This window comes from Dryobates pubescens, chromosome 3, assembly GCF_014839835.1.
Source record: "Dryobates pubescens isolate bDryPub1 chromosome 3, bDryPub1.pri, whole genome shotgun sequence".
NCBI lineage: Eukaryota > Metazoa > Chordata > Aves > Piciformes > Picidae > Dryobates > Dryobates pubescens.
In genome coordinates this window covers 28,375,051-28,396,076 of record NC_071614.1, presented here as the reverse complement: position 1 = coordinate 28,396,076, position 21,026 = coordinate 28,375,051, and the positions used below count along the sequence as shown (strand labels likewise).

General features: G+C 43.8%; 2 protein-coding genes across 2 annotated transcripts in view; one reads left to right on the top strand and one right to left on the bottom strand.

The window, feature by feature from the left end:
* LAPTM4A (lysosomal protein transmembrane 4 alpha) overlaps nt 1-21,026 on the top strand; it is a 154,604-nt gene that overhangs the window by 90,829 nt on the left and 42,749 nt on the right. The gene's annotated exons all lie outside the window — the stretch shown is intronic.
* LOC104308313 (uncharacterized) lies at nt 5,373-11,352 on the bottom strand. The gene is made up of 6 exons (XM_009909495.2): nt 11,298-11,352; nt 9,578-9,705; nt 8,076-8,222; nt 6,733-6,804; nt 5,586-5,753; nt 5,373-5,495 (listed from the first exon to the last, which is right to left on the bottom strand). Exons 1-6 carry the CDS (start codon nt 11,350-11,352, stop codon nt 5,373-5,375), a joined length of 693 nt encoding a protein of 230 aa, XP_009907797.2.

Below are 21,026 nucleotides of genomic sequence, written 5' to 3'. Positions count from 1 at the left end.
AATGAGCTAGTGAAGGGTGGGGTTTTCCCCAAAGCTCTCCTCCCCAGCCTAAAGCTGTTCTCACTGAATTCAATGAAAATCTGATCAATGCTGTTGATGCAAACCAACTAATATCAGGGGAATGCTTACCAATGTCAGCAATCACACACTCCAGTGCTGCAGAATGGTAATAGAGTGTCATCTCTGGACCCACACTTAGAGTATAGTTAACAAGGAGAGTATATTTTGTTTCATTTGTATTCACATACTGAAAGAGAGAGAAGTATAAGTCTGCAGTAGCAATGGCTTCCAGCACAGACAAGAATGTATATCCTGAGCAGCACTAAATAATTATTCCAACACCCTCCTCTCCCCTGCAAATAGCTCAGTCTCCAAAAACTTTGCTTCAGTTGGCTTAAAAGTATTGAGAAATCTGGACTGGATTCAACAACTCTTTCAGCCAAACATAAATGTGGAGAATGTAGTGCCTGTTCAGAAAATGGAGGCAGAAGTGAACACAATGGTGTTTCCACTGATCAAAGATCTCATAGAGGAAGGTCTGGATCCAAATCCTTATTCTTCTTTTCTCAGAGTGTGGTCTGAACACAGGAGAGTGAGTAATTAGTAAGATAGAAGGTGTCAGGAGATGCTATGAGATGGCTCTCTCAGTATCCTCATTTTTTTTTTCTTTAAAAGTGCCCCTGAAGTAAAACCTGCTGTTCAACCTGAAATAAATACTTCTGAAAATTTTTGGCTTGCTTTGATCCTTAATGCAATTTAACTGTGGTTTAACTGCAGCCTGAAAATTATTTGTGCAAGTCCTGATCCTGTGTGCTCACAATGTTGATCCTTGTGACAGAAAATAGCATCACAGCTCTGTGTGATTTGGTTGAAACAGTGGTCGAGAGATTGAAGTTATGCATCTTCCCACTAAAGTGAGAGGTTGAATTCCATCTGTGAGTTTATACTTTTAACAAATATTTAGATTAAAAATGGTTTGAAGCTTCACAAAATTACATTTAGAACACCCTGAATCTGTCCGTAATCTCTTGTGTGGTGCATGGCCGGTGCCAGCAGTCAAATGGCTCTGCATAAATGGCTCAGGATTACTGGATGTTGGTAACTGATGTTCACAGGGTTGCAATAACTGATTTATTTTTACAAGACACTCCTGTTTCAAGGCACAGCATCTAACAGAGATTTGACAAACCTCTTCCTGCTGGGTGTGTGCTTGGACATTAGCTGTGCTGACAAACACTAAAGGAAGCCATGTTTCATACCATCTAATAACATTTGGTGCTACACGTCACCCAGAGACCTAGGGAGAGTAAGGCAGGGGTATGCAAACCTCCAATCTTAATTCAGATGAGCTCAGACTCATTGACACCTTTATGATCAATGAACAGTTGTTTATTAATTAAAGCCAGACCATGTTCTGAAATGGGACTGCCCTACCTCCTCTACTCAGCCGCAGAAGTGACCTGCTGCTGTATCTTACCTCCTTTAGAATGTATGGATCATCAAAAGAGATTTCAAGGATAAATCCTTTCATTCTATTAGAAAATGGAGTTTCATAAATCTTAAACCCATGGTGCTGTGCTTCCCTCAGGGTAAATGGCACATTTCCTATTGTAATAGCCACCAGAGAGACATCGGGAAGAAAGTGTCCAAGTGCAACATTAAATAGCCTTTCCTCTGGCAGAGTATCTGTAGGGAGAGAACATCAAATTACTGATGATGTGGATCAAGTAACAAAGATGGTTGGGGTGGCCTCCCATTCAAGTTCCAGGAAACTTAGCCAATAACCATTTCTTTAATGGCTCTGATTAATGAGTGTTTGTGTTCTAGTCAGATCTGAAATTCTCTGAGCACATGAGAATTGCTTCAAGCTGCAGGGGATTAACAACAAATGCATACAACTTTTTAGAAAGTGGGTTCAGTAACTTTCTAGAGGTGTGCTAAGATGTGAAATGACTTCCCTATATAGCAATCTAGAATGTGATTCAGCCACATAAAATATGGAAAGACTATCATAATGCAAAAAAGCTTCTTTTTCTAACAGTTATCCAGATGTCTCCAAAGATCTTTAGTGTCTTAATACGTTGCACAATATCATTAAAAAAATATTACTGTGTCACTGGATGGCACAATGATTTCAGTGTGCTACCAAGACAACACATGCATGCAGTTTGGGGGAGAAAATGCCACCAAGAAATACTGTCCTCAGACAGTTCTTCTCCCCAGTGAGATAACTGCACAATAAAACATCTTTATTCCAGGTGCCCAGTGCTCACTGGAAAAAGCTGCATGTTAGTGTGAAAGAAATGTTTACATTCGTATCAGCAACTTACAATTTCATTTCATCCCATAATGACAGGTGGTAAATGGTACTTCCATTAAGGCTAAAACTTTGGGGTTTTTTATAATACCTTGAATCTTGACTTTGGCTAGCAAATTGGGAGGGGGAGTTGGAAAGACCTGGTGAATCTGGGTCTGTGGCAGAGGTCACAAGGAACAATATAGTAACACACCAAAAGCACGAGATTGGTAAAAGTGAGTGAGAGGAATGACTTACTGTTGATAACACTTGGTATTTGTGGCATGAAAGGTGTAGTGATGGATTTGAAGACAGTGTACTTTGTGGTTTGCCAATCTACATCTGTCCACGTGTGCTCCAAAAACAAGTCAATACTGTAAATGACTCCATATATTCCATCAGATACAGAGCTCTAGGAGGTAAAATTTGTTATTAAGTCTTAATTGGCAATAGCTCAATACCGAAATACCGGATAGAATTCTTACACTAGAAAGTGGTATTCTGGTTCAGTTTGGAATCAATTTTGCTAGGGGAGTTGGTTTGCTTGTCTCATATTTGGTCTATATTTGGCTCAGATACTGCTGGGATTCTCTGTAAGTAAGTGTGAGGCTTGGGGGGATGTCCTCATTAAAGACAAGTAACTGAATTTACATTTAATTTTTTACAATCCCTGTCTCTCATTCTGTCCCAGTTCACTTTGAAGGCTTGTCAGTGCTTCCAACATTTCTTCAGCCCAAGCCTGCCTGGTGTTGCAATACACAGTGATGTAAGTGTCAAAAAGTGAACTTCTGAAGGGGTAATTAAAAATCACACCCATATCATCTTCACAAATGGAACTGGTGAGGACCTTTGTGAGAATAGTGCCAGCTGCTTTCTAAATGTTCTAGGTCAGGTTGGACGGAGTTTTGAACAATTACTGCCAGTGAAAAATGTTCCTGCCTATGGCAGGGAGATTGGACTAGATGATCTTTAAAGAAGACTCCCAACCCAAACCACTTTATTCTATTTTACTGAACATTTCTTTCAAAATTGTCTCTGCACGTCTAAATTATTAATCAGCAAGGAATATTTTGTGTACAAAGCAGGTGTCTGCACCCAAACTATATGCTGCGAACTTGTCCCATGCTAACTCATGCTGCCTACATGGTGTGGCAGTTTAAGCTGGTTGCCTCCTGTTGCTGCCACACAAGTTACACCTTTGGTGTCCCGAGTGCCCAGCCCAGTAGGTGGACACAGGAAACAGTGTATTTCATACCCGTCATATCCTGCGCCCTATAAATCCATCTGCAAAGTCTATCTCTTCCTCTTTCTTCCCTCTCTGCTCTTGTGGGAGATGCTCCCTATTGGGTAACGGTGGGGAGTTATCTCAAGGCCTCTTAGGTCTGTCTAGGCCTAATGCCAGGAGGAGAAGGGGGAGGGGCAGTCTCAGACCTGGCCAGCTGAGACTAGCCTAGCAGCGGGGGAGGGAAGAAAGAGCCCTGGGGCTCTTTCTAACCTCAGGTGGGGAGAAGGGAAGTGTTTTCAGAGGCTTTTGGGTGTGCTAAAGGGGACTCTGTACCCTTTGGGATTCTTTTGTCACTGTGCTTGAAGTTTCTGTAAAACACTGCTTTTCCATTTAAACTTTCCATAATTTCTGCAATCCATTTGTGTCAGTGTCATCCTTTTGCCCCTCTCAGACGCAAGAGAGGATCTGTCTGGCCTCAAACCAGGACACATGGCAATTGTTTGGGAAAGTATTCCTTGACCCAGACTAGAAGTTTACCAGGACTAGATTAATAATTTAACAACACAGACAATTGAACTTCAGTGCCAGGGAATCTCTGCACTATTGGTTTATTACTATATCTTATAAACAAAAGACAGTCTCTTGCCTCTGTCATGTTCTGTAATCATAGAGAAGCAGCATCTAGATCTTCAAATAATTCTTATATCTAAGAATTTCAAGCAGCAATCAATTCATCACAGTTTGGAATGGTCATGACTTAGAAACATCTTCTATGATGCAAAAGTGTTAGTTTGTGATAGGTTCATACTAACCTGTAGCTTGCCTCCTTCTGCTCCGATAGGGATCGTTATTCTGATGCGTGTCTTGTTGTGCTCTAGTAAGTAGTTCTTCTCCTCCGGGTTTACTATGACCTGATCATCGACTCCCATTAAAATGTTTTTAGACAGAAAGGTGGATTCTTGAACCACTAATGTGGGGATAATACTTGGCACAGTCCATGTTAGCGTAGTCTCAGTGAAAGTGATGCCATCTGTTTGGTTAGATAGATACTCTCTCAAGACAGGGTAATTGGATTACCAGCCAGTCTTCACTCTGCAATGACTTTTTTTCTCCTGACTCCTTTTGACCATGGTACCTTTACAGCTTTCACTAATGAAACACCTTGTAGGATATTTGCAAACTGATGGCTATTTGGTCACAGAAACCCTGGTGCTGGAAGTAGACTTGAATCATCAGTTTATTCAGAAGAACCAACAGTCCTGCTCCCATCTACCTGCACTGCTGTTCTTCTGGTCCTAGGAGTTTTGCCTTAATGGCAGAAGGAATGGAGCAGAGAGCCACCTGTTTGAATCTTGTGCTTGAAATATTTCATGGATCATGGCAACTTTAAACTTCCAGCCTCCTCATAAATTATTCACATCAGTACTGTTCTCTGAGGGTGCAGTCACCACTGTTCTGCAAAAAGCCAGGCTAATGCTGCTTTAGAGAAAAGGACTAGATGAGTCCCAATGATGCAGAGCTGCATCCCCTGCATGGACTTACATGACAGGGAAGAGCCAAGGTTGTGTGATTTGTCCAGGGGAGGTTCCCAGGCCCTTCTACAACAGTTTCGCTTGTCTCCAGTTCCCTGCATCTAAAGTGGGGCTTTGAGAAACCAGAGTCAAGGCACCATGCTGCACTAGAAACACAAGTAATGTAGCATCACAGCAAGGAACATGCTTTTCTGGGACTAAAGCCATGAACTCTTAGCTCATGTTGCTCCAGGGGCAGCTTGTAAACCTCTTCTCTTACAGAGCAGGTTCTAGGGAAATGGGGACACTGTGTTTTCTACTGGCTCCCTAGGCAGTTATTTTAGTGAGCAAGGAAGAAACGGTTACCAACAGGACAGGAGACAGTCGTGTCAATCAGCAAAAGCAGCCAGCGCTGCCTGTACATGGAAGTGGAAGTGACCATGTTCATATCTACACCACTGACCTGTTGGGATGGAGACAGAAAAAGAGAACTGATGTCCTAGAAAGTCAGTGGAAACAGCAGTTTTGTGTCTGGCTGAGAGCAACAACTCACCGTCGTGATGTCAGACTCGTTGCTGTGGTAGGGTGCCCGGAGGTACACTCGATACAGTGTATTATTGAAGCTGTAGCCTAGCTTTGCTGCATCGCTTACCGTTATTCTCTTTCTCCCTGATGGAGAAACAAACATCAGTTGCCATAGCTGGTATGCAATATTTTGAGTCTGCAAGAGAGATATGAGGTGCATCAGCTTTAAGTCTACCAGAATCTCGTAAGAACTGTGATATTGTAGCACTTCTTTTCCAGTTAGAAACTGAAGTAACTGGAGTGACACTGGACACTGCTAGTTCACCCCAGGTAAGAAATACCCCTTATCTATATAAAAAGGCAAGGAATTCTATAGCTCTTTAAGGCATCTTTAGAGATAGTCTTATAGTAGCTCTGGAAGAAATTTAGACTGGTGACCTTGAACAAATCCTCCTGGATAAACCAACTGTGCTGTTAATAGAATGATTGCCTTCATGTCTGTCAGTTGCTGGAGCAGTCCAGAGGCCAAATGACAGGCTACCTTTTATACTGTGTAGCCATACTATGTCAAAGATAAGAAAATAAGAATGTTTGCACTGGTCTAGAGCAGAGTTTCCTGAAGTGATAACAGTATCAGAGGACAGTCAAAAGGAAAAATGTGCATAAGGAGCAAGTAAGACATGAAAAAAATAGGAAAGTGTATCTATTTCCTCCTAATACTTTCCAGCCTCAAACAATTTTCAGCTCAGGGAGTCCTAAGCTATCTGTAGTTTCTTTGTATTTTATATATAATTTTGGATTTCTCTTCAGTCAACTTTTCCAGACTCTCCTTGAGACCAAGCAAGTTTTTAGCAGCCACAACATCTTTTGGCAAGGAGTTTGACAGATTCACTACCCATTGTGTGAAGAACCACCTACTTTTGTTTGTTTTGAACTCAGTTTCACTAATGTAACACGCATATGGCTCTGTTCTCCCACCTAAATGTCTTGTTTTCAGTCTAGAGCTCTAAGAAAACTTGAGAGGTTTTTCAGTACCTGATGTCATATTTGCCATATCCCTTTTCTTTTTTCTTTTCTTTTTTTTTGACAGAAATGGAGCTATGCCCCAAGAATGACTCATAAGACTGATGAGAAGATGCAGGCTAGGAACTGTTAAGAAAGACTCATTTCCATACCTCTGGCAGTGCTGACATCCATGCTACGGTGTAGTCATTTGAAACTGAAGGGACATCAGTTTTCACTGACACCTGGGGACACAGAAGAGATTGTTTGGGAACAAACATATGTTTGGCATTATTAGAAGCACAGGAAACAGATTTCTTCTCTGGTGTTTGATGGGGTTTGGCAATGTACATTCATTGTAATAATTTCTGTGGTCTTAAAATGACAGTTAAAGCCACAGCATTTATGGTGGTGCATGGACAGCAGAGGGAGCAATTTGTGTTCCTGTTTATGAACAAACACGTAAATAAAAAATCCTGTTTCATATCTTGTAGGATGTGAACTAGAGCTCACTCTAGAGACTGTGTCTCTTCATCAGAGGTACAGGGAAGCAGTCTGTTGGCTTTAACAGGACTGGTTGCCTCTTCTCATGCAGGCTGGGCACCTGAAAATGCAAAATCCCCAGTACCTAATGTACATGTTATGGTGTAAGTCCTGTCAGCAGGCACTGCAGAGTGAGGCAAGTTCTGGATGCTGATTTTGGAGTTGGTGTTTTCCTCAAACATCTGCAGCATGGTTCAAGTGTGTTACAACACCCAGAGGTGACTGCAGAGCCTCAAGTCTGTCCTAACAGAAGAAACACTCTTTCTTCATCCTGCCAATAGTGTGTGTACAAAAGATAGTGATGTTTCATAGAATCATAGAATGGTTTGGGTTGGAAGGGACTTTTAAAGAACATCTAGTCTGATTCCCCTGCAGTAAGCAGGGACACCTTCAACTGGATCACTTTTCTCAGAGCCCTATCCAACCTGACCAATGAATGTTTCCAGGGATGGGGCAAACCAAAAGGTTTGTTTTGTCCAGTGATTTGCTTCTACATGGGTGCATAGGTACTGGTAGCAGGCTGGACAGACAAATCAGAGCACCTGTTGGGAGACAGGGTCTGTCCTACACAGATGTTCTATGAGGTACGGGATGCAGCAGCAGTGGAGCTCTGTGAACTCTAGGTTTTACTATTTCAAATACAAGAATGGCATTCTTACAATTGCTGCAGCACTTTAGAACAGAAAGGTACTTCTATGGGCTAAACAAGTTAGCCTGTCTGTCTGCTTATTTGATTGCAGTGGCTTGACTTGCATCATCTGTACAGTTAACTGAATTTCACTGCATTCAAAACAGCTATGACATGTAAATGTGTTGCTAATAAGCACCTACAGTTACACTCTGCTGAATATCAGCAGGTTGCTATTACGCCTGGTACATAGCATAAAATCAACTTCTGACAGGAGTTTGTGGAGGTTGTTATGCCTGGCAGGGAGCTTGGATGTAACTTGACCTTCAGTGGGAAAGCTTTTACCTCCATGTAGTTTTCTTCACACACAATTTCTCTTGAAGCCCAGGAAGAGTAGGAGCAGTACATGGGGTAGGTGTAGGTAACAGCTGCCCTCATATTTGAAAATGAAGAAACCTTGATGTTCACAGTCAGTGAAAACAGCTCATCTGCCTGGGAAATAAAATAAGCAATTCAGAAGATAGCGTGAAATGTTCCAGGGGTGGCTGCATGGGATCATCCAGCCCAGTGTCCTGTTTTGGAGAGTGATTTATAATGATAAGAACAGGTTGGGAGCTGTCCTGACAGTTCCTCTGATATACCACTCTGTCTTAGGTGCCTTTTGGGTACAGGTTTTCTTAGCCAGAGACATTGCCTCAAGTACTTACAGACTTTGCCTCAGATCACATCTTAGCACTATTTTTGCTGCAATGTTAAGGAGCAGAATAGTCAAGGGAAGATCTGACCTAACGTAGCACGTGGGCCATGTTCCTCCCATTCATGACTGCTATGTGCTTCTTCATGGACAGAAAGTCCAGTTTTAGTTTGATGTAGGTAGTTCAGATCTAACGTACCAATACTTTGTAGTGTCTTTCTTGACTAGCTTAAGCAAGAACTCCTTTTGGTCCTCAAACTCTCCAGGAGCTACATGTGTAGCCATGGATTGTGCTTCTATCTGACATGGAGGTTTTTTTTTTCTCTCTACAGAAAAAGGCAAAACCATCCCAGAGAAATTTACACACACCCCCACCCCACCCTCCACCCCTCCCCCCCAATCTCCTTAGCTTAACTTCTGCCCATAAAGCTTTACCTTATTTTTTCTGTGGGACTTCCAGGACCAACCAGACTAAACATGGACAAGCAAGGAGGTTCTACTCTGATGTGTTCTGCTTCTAGGTACATTTCAATTCAGGTAACGTTTAGAAATTAGAAATCCAGGCTGCACTTTTACACATTTTAGGAAGGGGTGAATCCAGCGATGCCTGTTTCTCCCCATTGACTATTGTGGAAGCACAAGCAACTAGTTTAGACTAGACATTATCTTTTAGATGGCTAAAGTTACGTGAGACAAATCTGGGTCTAATAGATGTGTGTGATCTACGTTCCTAGGCATGTGTTAACAGCCACATTACCACACAAATTAAGCCAGGAAATGATCTGCCAGAATCACACTGCAAATGTTGCTTTTTCAAGCAGATGCCTACTTCTTTCCAGAGAGGCTTTCAAGAAACTCTCTGGCAAATCAGCAGCTACAAGGATATGCTTGAGAACTGGCAGCTAGTCAGCAGCATTAAGTTAAGTGTCATTTCATGGAGAGAGGAAATCCCATGTCAGTCACACTGAACAAACCTCATAACAGAGAGCCATTGCCTATTCATTTCTACACACCACCAGCACTACTCCTTGAATTCACTATTTTTTGAGTTCTCAAAGCATGCCATTAGAATGCCACATAATATCTCAGTCTTGTCTTTTTTTGGAAAGCACGTACCCTCTGAGCTGTTTTCAAGTCCATCACTGGGTCTTACCTCGTTGACCACATGACAGCCAAGGACTGATGCACGGAAGACAGGATTGCCCCATACATCTTCTGACAGGACATAGCCACAGCGAGATGCTAGTTTCTCATCTATCAGAATGGGGCCAGAATAAGGATCTACAGAAAAAGGGAATGACAAATGAGATGAAAAGCTCAGGGCAAGTCAGGGTCTCTTAAGCAGCTCTCCTCTGAAAAGATGTCCAGCCAGGCTGGATGCTCTCCAGCGATGTGTGCTGTTAGGGAGCTGGCAAAGCTGTGCTGATATGAGTGAGTGTATGACACAGTCTGACATGCCTCAAGCTAACCACATTATATGCACTTTGGTGCCCATTTATTTTGTGCCCAGAAGCTTGTGCAACAGCCACCTAGAAATAGTGTTATGAAGAGTCCTCAAAGGCACTTCTCCTTCCCAGATTTTACTCTCTAGAAAAGAGTTATGGATTATTAAGCCCATTCATTTCTAAAAATCCTCAACTCGTGATAATCTGTTGCTCATTCTGTTCAAAGAATGCACTCACAGACCTATTCTGGGTGGGCACTTTTACAAAGTGGTCAAGTTTGCTGCTTATCTCTTCTTGGCAAAGTGCTGTCTGCTCTTAAATGCATGGAGGAACCAAGCAGCATTCAGGACGAGAGCTGGCTGTGCTCAGCTCTTGGTGCTGGCAGAGTTAATAGTGTGGTATTTTGTTAATTATCTTCCCTCTGATTAAGAAAATATTTTAGTATTGGGTTAGACACAAGAATCTGTATAAGTAGATAGGGTTTAACTAGCTGCCACTGTAATTTCTAGATTTGTATGTCATCTTTATATATCAAGCAGTACTAGCAGTACTGTTTAGTAGATACATTCTTGCAGCCAGGATAGACTAAAGAGATAAGTGAGAAGAGCTTGGGAAGAAGAAGGAATAGTTTTTATGAGACCAACTGATAGAGCTGGAGAAAACATTTTTGTGCCCAAAGGCTGGTATGTTGTTTTTTTTTTTTTTATTGAGCAATATCAGTTGCTCTTATAAATGCTTTCACTTCTCCCCACAACCTTGCTGTACTTGACTTTTACAATTTTACCTCCAAATCAAACAAAAAACCACAAACCCCAGAAAAAAGTGGACTAATTGGAACAGAAGCAAATCTGGTTTGCAGTCAAATCACGTACTTTTTCCAATCTGATGTGAACATTTTCTGTTTTTTGGTTTGGTTAAGCAGATTTTTTCTCCCCTCAGCAGAATGGAAACCCTTTGTTCAGTCTAAAATAGGGTATTTAACTACCATTGTGATGTTAAACAAAAAGGAAATTTACACCCCCACCCCCACCCCAACATTTAATTGCTGCACATTTGTGTTGTCCAGGATATATCAAACCTGCAATGTCACCTTTGCTTTTCTTGCTAAGCATCATAAAGGCTCAGCAGAGGAGAGAATGAAAGCTGGTTGTCTTTCCTCCTAAGAAATCCTTCCTCCTTACCCCACCACGTTAGTTGTGAGGACAAAGGCAATTATGGCTGTAGATACAAGCTTTACTCATCTGTAGGGACAGCCACCAAGTTGAGGTGTGAGAGGCCAGGTCTAGGTGACAAGGATGTTCTGCAAGTTCTTTGGGGCCGGTTACCAATTACTGCATAAATGGCAGCAGCCTCCAGATCACAGACACCACGATCACTTAGGTGATTCCTCAGCCTTCATGGTGCTCAGAGCAGCCACTTGTGACTCACCATTGATTTCCAGCTGGAGGAACTTGCCCTGAAGCAGGAGTTTATTCAGTTTCATCCAAAAAATCCTGGAGTGGCAACTGCTTTCTACAAAACCTATTGGAAGCACATATAGAGCAGACGAGCCAGTGGGCAGAGGGCAGAGAAAAGGCACATCTTATTACAAGCAAAATAACCAAGTTCTTATCCTTGCCTCTTCCCTGCTATCTCTCTTTGTTGTTTTTTTTTTTCATGCTTCACCAACCTGGGGGAGCCATCTGCCTCCCTTGTCCCAGCCAGAACAGCAAGAAAAGCAGCCAGATCCTGCAGCATAAGTACATGAAGAAATGATGGAGTGAACAGAGAGAAAAAAAAAAAGAAGACCAAGATGGAAAATGAATGAGGCACCAACTGAAGGTCTCATTACCTGCATAGAGAGTAACCTGCAGTCTCCATCTGTCCACAGAGACCTGTGCATGGGCAGTAAAGTCCTCTTTCCTTTGAAGGAACTTGTTCAAACCCAGGAGGAAAGGTGTACCTGACCTTCTACAATAGAGGTTGTTCTTTCTTCTCTAAACCTCCTGTGTGAATCAGGTGAGGCTGGTGGCTTCTGCCATGGACAGATACCTTCTCTGAATTCTACAGTGCCCTCCAATGTTATCTGAGCTCCTGGCAGTGGGAGGCAGCCTCCCTCTCACTGGGAGAGCAGAGCACCCATCTGCCAGGTATTTACAAGGTCAGGTGCTGCTGCTGAGCCTAATTTTAATGATTGTACCAAAGGGTGCCTGATACTTTCCATCAGCCCCTGGGAAGTAATCTCATTCCTTACAGGCCAGTTGAGTAGCTTTGGCTTCAGGTCTTAAGAGCACATGAAACATTTCCCTGGACATATTTTAATTTGGTCTACACAGGAAATACATTTTTGTTTCTGTGAAATGTCCCAGTGACCCAGCCATGCCAGAGATAACAGCAGTTCTTTGGCAGCTGCACACTTTGCTTTTGTGGATCCAGTTAGGTTGCCCTTTGATTTGTTTGATTATGGGAGAGTGTTTTGGTGAAAACATCTTGTTTTCAGAAGTAAGCTAAATATTCAGCTTATGTGGCATGGATGAGCTACAGTGAGGTGTGAAGTACAGGAAATTTAGGATGCCATTTTAACCATTGAAACCCAGTGCTCAATCTCCTTTAGCCATCCATTCTTCCCTTTGGTTCACAAGCATGAACAGAGCCGTGCCGAAGCAAGGAGGCTGTTTTTACAGGATACTTCACACTGCTTTGGGGTAAACAAAAATGTGTGGGCATGTCCACTCACAAGGCACAGTGCAATCAGTGAAATTTCTTCCTCTGTCCTCTCTCAGAGGACCTCTGTAGTCACAGCAAAACCCATATCTACCCAGCCAGACACATTCATTTTATACAGCAAGGTGCCGGTGGCACACTTGTGTGGGTGCCCTGAAGCAGATCCCTGGGCTTTGGCAATCTCCTAATTGATGTCCTTTGGCCACAAGACCCTTTTGCGTTCAGTGGGAGCTGAAGTTCAACTTCTGCAACAAATTTCTCGTGAGCCCACACAGGACTCGCTGCGTGATGCTGGCCTGCGTTAACTCCGTGTCCCCGGACTCAGAGTGACTCTTCATTAAATCCAGCTGGGGCTGGAATTCGGCTGGAAATGGCGGTACTCAGATACCACAGTGATGAGTGTGGTGTAACAGTGAGATTTTGAATTCTGAGTGAAAACTTCAGTATATTTGGATAGCAAACAGTTCCAATTTTGATAAGCCACTTCCAAGAGCCATGTAGCATCTCTCTGAGATACCGAGAGTCAAGGTCTGAAGGAGCCATGTTTAGGCGTGCGTGGCTGCAATTTATTAAAGAACAGCAAACCATCAGGACAGGTACATGACTGCGATTAGCTGCCTCCTTTGCACAAGCAGTGAGGAAATGAATTTCCAGATCTCTGGACAACGCAGAACGTTACGATTGCTCTGTTTCTGGCATTAATCATGGTTCTAAATGTGGCAGAAATGGCTTTGGATGTGACATAGCAATTGTGGTCAGCGTACGATAGCCAGCTCTTGGCCTTGCTGACAACCAAGCAAAGCAAAACAAGTCCAGGTCAAATGCTTTTGGCTTCCAAGGATCGCTTAAGTGCTGTGGAAAGCATTGTTAGCATTGGGCGGCTGGAAGCGTCAGCTGCTTGTGGTCCCTAAAGTTCCTCTGGTACTCATTATAAAGGTAGGGAGGATAAGCTTGTGAATTCCAGGTTATTATATTTGTCTACTCAGTTTTCCTTGCTGTTTTGGCTGCATAAGAGCACCCATCTTAATGTTCTTGTAGGGTAATAAACAGCTGCTGTGTTTCAGCGTTGAGGTGATGGCATTCTGTGGTGGATAAAATGATTCATGGCTTGGGGTCTTTTGAGCTGAAAGGTACTGTATGAATGTAGTGTTTTGGTTTCTCTCTCTCTCTTTTTTTTTTTTCCTCCTTTCCTCCCCCCCCCCTTTTCTTCCGCCTTTTTTCTTTTTCTTCCCGCCTCCCCCCCCCCTTATTTTTTCTTTCTTTCTTCCCCCCCCATGCATGGGTCTGGAACTTGGGTTTGCATTCTATAGTGTGACTGGAAGTTTAAAACTGGCCACTTGGAGCAGCATGCATATAGCAGCTCTTCCAGTGAGGCTTGGTTTTAGTGATGGAAAAAGACTCCAGCTCTTTGAGTCATGGTGTTTATATTTCTGTTGCTCTGGGGCATGGAAATCCCCAGGTAACCTGAAAGCTACAGGAAAAGACTTTTTCACTTTTCTGTCCCAAGTCCTTTAATTGCAACTTTATTCTTCAAAGTGGTGAAACTATAAGGAAGTTGTGGTGGTTTTTTTTTATTAGGTCTGTAATGATCTTACATAAGTCTCACAGTTTGATACTTGGTCTGAGTGCAGGATTGAGTAAAATGGCACACATTAAGGGATGAAAAAGTAATGAGAGAACAATGGGAAAGGAAATGAAGTGAAATCTGGTTTTACTGTACCAAAACCAGAATCTTTGCATATATAGAGTTGTGAGAAGCCAAGAGAAGGGATCCCTGCCCTTGTGTCCCCTGGGAGGTGCAGGGCTGGCAAATCTGAACCCAAGAGAAAAATATTGATATGTTAGTGTTTGTAAACCTAGAAATAGCTGCCCAAGAGGGTGACTTAAGAAGTGACAACCAAATAGAGAGAAGCTCTAGGAAATCACTTCCCGAAGGGAGGTTGTAGCCAGGAGTTGGCCTCTTCGCCCAGGCAATCAGCACAAGAGCAAGAGGACACAGTCTCAAGCTGCACCAGGGGAAGTTTAGGGTCAAGGTGAGGAGAAAGTTCTTCGCAGAGAGAGTTATTATCCATTGGAATGTGCTGCCCAGGGAGGTGGTGGAGTCACTGTCCCTGAAGGTGCTCAGGAGGCGATTGCATGTGGCACTTGGAGCCATGGTTTAGTAGTTACGAGGTCTTGGGTGACAGGTTGGACTTGATGACCTTTGAGGTCTTTTCCAAGCTTATTGATTCTATGATTCTATGAAATCTTCAAGAGTGAGATACTAGAGGAGATGCTCCACCATGGGAAGAGCTACATCTTGGAGTAAGCTTATGGGTCAAGTGGCTGAGAAATAGGAATGATGCTCAGCTTTATCTCTGAGAAATTTTCCTTAGGGTGTGTATCTGTGAGATACAAGGAGGTGCAAGTGTCCTCCATGTGCTGTTCTGGAAAGGGCGTGATCACCTTGGCATGGGTGTTTGCCTGAGCTCTGCTCCCACCTGCATGTGCCAGAGTCTTGACTGTTCTGATTTAACTTGATGCTGTACCACAAGATAACCTCAGTGATACAGCTGAAATGTATCTGTATTCATATACACAGTCTGTATTCATATACACAAACTGTATTTCAGAGGTCTTTTGTGTGCAGATGATGCAGAGGAAAATATACCCTATAAGGAACAACTCTAATCAGCCCCAAAAGCCATTTTCTTCCTATTCCCATGAGCTTATGCCCTAAACTGTGAGGGTTTATATTCCTCATTTAATTTCATTTAATTTCATTTAATTTAATTTCATTTCATGTCATAGAATAGAATAGAATAAACCAGGTTGGAAGAGACCTTTGAGATCATCTCATCCAACCCATCATCCAACACCATCTAATCAACTAAACCATGGCAGCAAGCAGCCCATCCAGTCTCCTCCTAAACACCTCCAGTGATGGCGACTCCACCACCTCCCTGGGCAGCACATTCCAATGGGCAATCACTCTCTCTATGAAGAACTTCTTCCTAACATCCAGCCTGAACCTCCCTTGGTGCAGCTTGAGACTGTGTCCTCTTGTTCTGGTGCTGGTTGCCTGGGAGAAGAGACCAGCCCCCACCTGGCTACAACCTCCCTTCAGGTAGTTGTAGACAGCAATAAGGTCTGCCCTGAGCCTCCTCTTCTCCTGTCTAAGCAACCCCAGCTCCCTCAGCCTCTCCTCATAGGGCTTGTGCTCCAAACCCCTCCCCAGCTTTGTTGCCCTTCTCTGGACACATTCCAGCAAGTCAACATCTTTCCTAAGCTGAGGGGCCCAGAACAGGACACAGTCCTCAAGGTGTGGCCTAACCTGCGTGGCGTACAGGGGGAGAATGACCTCCCTGCTCCTGCTGGCCACACTGTTCCTGATATAGGCCAGGATGCCACTGGCCTCTTATTATAACCCCATTATTAATTATTGTTATCATCATCATCATCATCATCATCATCCATATAGTGTGTTTAGAAAGTGTTCTCGTGTTTATGCCATTTTTATCTTTAAAAAGGGGCGCACTCAAATTCCCCAAAGCAACGCTTGCTATCATTGCATGCCACTGAATTGTACAAGTGGTGGAAAAAGCAGAAATAAGCAGACCTGTATAAAGATGGGCTTTTAATTATTATTACTATTACTTTTTTTTTTTTTAGTTTAACATGCTATTGGTGTTAACTTCAGTGTGCATGTAATGTTTGTGTTCACTGTAACAGAACAATGGAACTTTGTTTTTGTTCTTTGTGTAAATTAAAAACATCTGCTCTCTTTATATGAAAAGTTGTTTTTTAAAAGAAACTGGTCTGATCTAACTAAATACCAATGCTGTGTCCACAATGAGTTACTATTAATATTTGGGAAAGGCAACCATCCAAAGCAAGTGTAATGTCAAATCACTGGCGGGAGTGCATATTTATTGCTCGAAGTGACAGATAAAAATGCAGAGGTTACAAAACCAAAATTCTTGCAGATGACTAATGATGTATATATATGCACCCAATGCCCCATCGCCACATTTACAATTGGCAGGGTGTTCTCCATCACCTCCTGCTCCCCAGTATTAATCAACAAGAGACTGGTAGCTTGGCACCCTCCCTGGAGGAGTGACGCTGCTCCCACCTTCGCTCCAGCAAGTCCCTGCATGCAGTGAGCTTTGGGGTGTGCTGGAATCTGATCCGTTTAACTTGTCTGACTGTTCTCCCACCTTGCTCTGGTATCTGACTGCATGGGTTTATTTTCTGCTCAAGGCACATGAGTATTTTTCTGTGCAGGTGGAGGAGGTGAAGCATTCACTGTGCATTTCTGTAGTGCCTATGATGCTGTTGTGATGGCGGTCTTTAGAGTCACTTGTAAAGTCCTGCTATGAATCAGTTGGTAGCCCCAGGTGGGAGCCTGTTATTTTTCTCATGAGGAGCAGTCCTACATTCAGCAGCAGTATTCCTGAGGTAGTTGAAGATTGTTTCATGAAAACAATATACTACTTGTGATGGGCAAGATTGACAGTGGCTCTAAAAGTACCTGGGTCTAGGAGCACCAGGGGCTGAGAGGTTCTATGCTCTCCCTGCCTAGGTGGCTACATAGTGACGGGTGCCAAGCCCAGATGGCTTGTTGCTAACGTACCTGAGCACCTTGGAGATGATGAAATAGGCCTCATAGGCAGGCATCTTGGGAAGGAAATATGTCTAATTAACATTTCTTGATGAAGGGCCTGATTCAAGAAAGCATCTCTACTGAGTGCAGCAGTTAAGCCTTTGCTTAAATCTCATTTATTTAATTATGATTTAAACAAAAGTAAACATTTCCAGACCTTGGGCATGCAGAGTCCAGACCTGCTTCTCCACTTCCTGCTACCTCTGGTGCCTGGTGCCAAGCCTTTCACTGCAATAATTGCGTAAAAAAACGTGACTGTGTTAAAGAATTAGTTATCTTGTTGATATGCCTATTGCACTCAGTCCCACAATAGATACCTATTATCAGTGTAACCTGATCCCTCTTAAGATGTCCCATCATAATATATCCTCTGCTCTTGTTCTTCTGCAGAGGAGCCCTGTAATCCTTCCTCTCCTGTACCCTTTGCCCTAACTACCCCTAGCACCTGTATTACTCATTTTCAACTCTTTCCACAGCATCTTTACTCTCTCTCTGCTCCATACTGCAGTGTCCCACCATTCTGCTCCCAACAGGTACTGCCACCAGCACTGGCTGCAGACCAGGTAGGCAGGTGCCTGCCTCCCATGAAGGCCAGCTATCATCAGCTGGTTGGTGGTATTTCACCTCTGTCTCAGACACCGCCAAGATCCAGCTGAGTGCAGAACTTGCTGACTCACATTTTCACCATAAAAACTCTCACGTGCTTCCCAACAGTCATGCAGCTACAGGCACAGCTTGGCTGGAGAGGAGCACACAGCCCTCACCCTGAAGTGCATCTAGGAATGCTGTCAAGAATTTGCTTTTTATTTCCTATCTCGGGTTACTGCAGTGTGGGTTAGAACTACAAAAGCTTGAAATCCCTGGCACGCTAATGCTGTACATCTGTCTAAGATGACGTCCGGCATGGACAGCCATGGGCTTCAGCCCATGACCAGTATGAAGCACTTTGTTCCTTGCTGAGCAGCTGTCATTAACAGTGATCTGTGAGGTTTGTTCCCAGTTTCATTTGGTGTTTGCATGGCTGCTCTCTTCACTGGTGAGAATTCCGTGCTTGAGTGTTTGGCTGTGGAGGTGATCTACTGCTCAGCTTTACTGGCTAGTTGTTCTCATCATTTCACCATCACGGGGGTGCATGATATTTCCATCAGCCTGATCAGCTGCAGCCCCCCACATCCCCTCAGGGGATGTAAAATCTGTGAAGTGGGAACAGTGCTTGCTCCCCAGGATAGTTATGAGGGATTAGGAGTGAATATTTGCAGGGTGACTCGAGATGAGCTATAACTCACTAGGCTCCGTCTACCCATGAGCAGGAGGTCCGTTTGGTGAAATGATTTTATGGGCAGAATCCAGTGGCATGAGATTTAACACAGCTGTGGAGTTACTGTCCTATATGTGCCCTTTCTGTGGGCAGAAATTGGTCAATTAAATTGGTACTGCACAAGAGGAATTAAATCTTTGTTTCTCTTTCATAGGACCTGTCAGACTTCTCTTCCTCTCAATGGGCCCTGACCCTCATGGTCCAAAAGGAGGGTGAGAGCAAGGTGCAGTGTCCTCTTTTGTTCCCATGTGAGTCTGATTGCTAACAGAAACAATCTTGATACTGCTGTCCGCAGTTATCCAGGCTGATCTTATGCATGACACTGCTGTCACCTGCAGCCATGGCATTTTTGGTGTAGGGCTAGGAAAACAGCTGCCTCAGCTGTCCATATTTTAAAGAGAAGCATTAAGAGCAATAGTTGCCTATGGCTGTGAGGGTCCTTTGCCCGCTCTGCTCTCCTGGAGGTGCAGCCATAGTATGACTGGGACTCTTGAGCAGAATTGCAGTGACACAGCAGCAGTGCTACCCCTCAGCTGGCCAGGGTGGCCACCCATAGTGTGGACTCAGACTGACTGCAAGACCCTGCCCATGTGCCCTGGGCTTCACCATCAAAGCAGTGCTGCACACAGAGCTATGCTCCATTAGTGCAGGCAGGCAAGCATCAGCTTTGCCACAGAAGTAGCACTGGCATCAGAGCCTGAGCAGACGCTGCCTTCCAACTCCTTCCCAAATGCCTTTACACCTGCCTGGGCCGCCACAGAAAAAAACTGCAATCAAGTCTGTCTTTCACGCTTGCTTTCCCGTCCTGGTGCCCTTGTGTTGTGGGTGCTTTTTTTGACTCTTCCCATTAGGTGTCTCCCTTTTCCTCCTTATGAGCAACCCGGAGCTGTGTGTGTTCTGGCTGTGGTTACCTTTCACACGCTGGCCTGAACTAGGGCACCCAGCCGGGCGCCGCGGCTCCGGGTCCTCCTTTCCCCCTGGGACTAACTTTCTGACTCAGGCCACGCTGTAAGAGTTTGCTGTGTGATCTTTGCACAGGAGCTTTCCTCAGGGGAATGAAGTTTGTGCCCCCCCTTTTCCCACCTCCCAGGCTCCTATGGCATGCTCCTCGGGGTCTTTGAGTTTTGGGGTGAATGACATCCCTGCTAGAGAAGGCAGATATGTTTGGGGGCAAGGGCAAACTGCTGAGTATCCATACAACTTATTTGCAGCTCCATCAAATTCACCTTTAAAGAAGAACACTAGCCTTGACACAGGTACTATATGCTTTGCCTGTTTGGGACCTAGGTTGTTCCCCTGTGTTGCTGATGCATGAAGAAAACACATGTAAAAAGGAACACCTGATAGCAATCTATGTACAAAGCTGCTGTGTGCCTGCCCCAAATCCTAATGTGAGACAATGGCATTGATATTCCTCAGCCTGGATCCTGTAGGGAGAAAAAAGCCCTTTTGGAGATGGGATGCCTTGGGGGCTTTTGCCTCTCTTCCTGCAGCTGACTTTTGATCCTACCTCTGTTCTAACAAATCTGGCTCCTGTGTAGCCCCTGTGACACTTAATGGAAATATCTCAAATTATTCAAGTTTTGTGCATCTTGACACAAGTTTCTAGACATCCAATATTATTTGGTGCTCAACATACAGCAGCTTGTGAAGGCAAGATCAGGGCAGCACCCTGCATGATGCATCGTTCACAGAGATCATCCAGTCACTGCCATTGCCTGCTCCTCATCTGCAAGCCACCCACCTTAATGGCTGGTTTTATGACACTGAAAGTTTTATACCTGATTGCATTATTTTATATTTATTTTTTATTAACATTCAGTGCTAAGGTGCCACCACTGACAGTCCTGCAGCATACAAATTTAGATCACCTTGTCACTATTTTGTAGAGAGAAGGACTTAAGCTTGAAACTTAGCCACTACCCTAAGATTTGGGTGATGGAGTGGAACATCTTTACAGAAGTGTTTTTAAAAATATGATTTTAAAATTTATTTATTAATTCTGGGCACTGGCTTCTGTTATTGGCAGTGCTATAAGTTCAGCTGTAACACAAGCAGAGTTTTTGCCCCAGATGCGGCTGCATCTATAATCTTTGGGATAGGTTGACTTGTTTAAACGACATGCAGCATCTGGTTTCTGTGGCTTGGGTGACTTACTGGAGGTCATACAGCAGAGACTGGGAAACAGCCCAGCTCTCCTGCCTCTGATCTCTGTGCTCAATTTTTTGCAACTGCTTCCTCCACCACAGAGCAACATTAACGTTCACAGGCAAGAGAGGTAACATAGCTCTAGTCAAGCCCTGGAGATACAAGATGGCATACAAGCTGACTGGACTGCTGACTGGACTGCTGGTATTGGTTAATGAGTGGTTAGTGACCTGGTCCTGGTCTTGGCTGGTGGTTGATACTGAGTGACTTTTTTTGCTGATACTGGAATGGATATTATTCAACACCTTCACCAGTGCCCCAGGCCATGGAATGGCAGGCACCT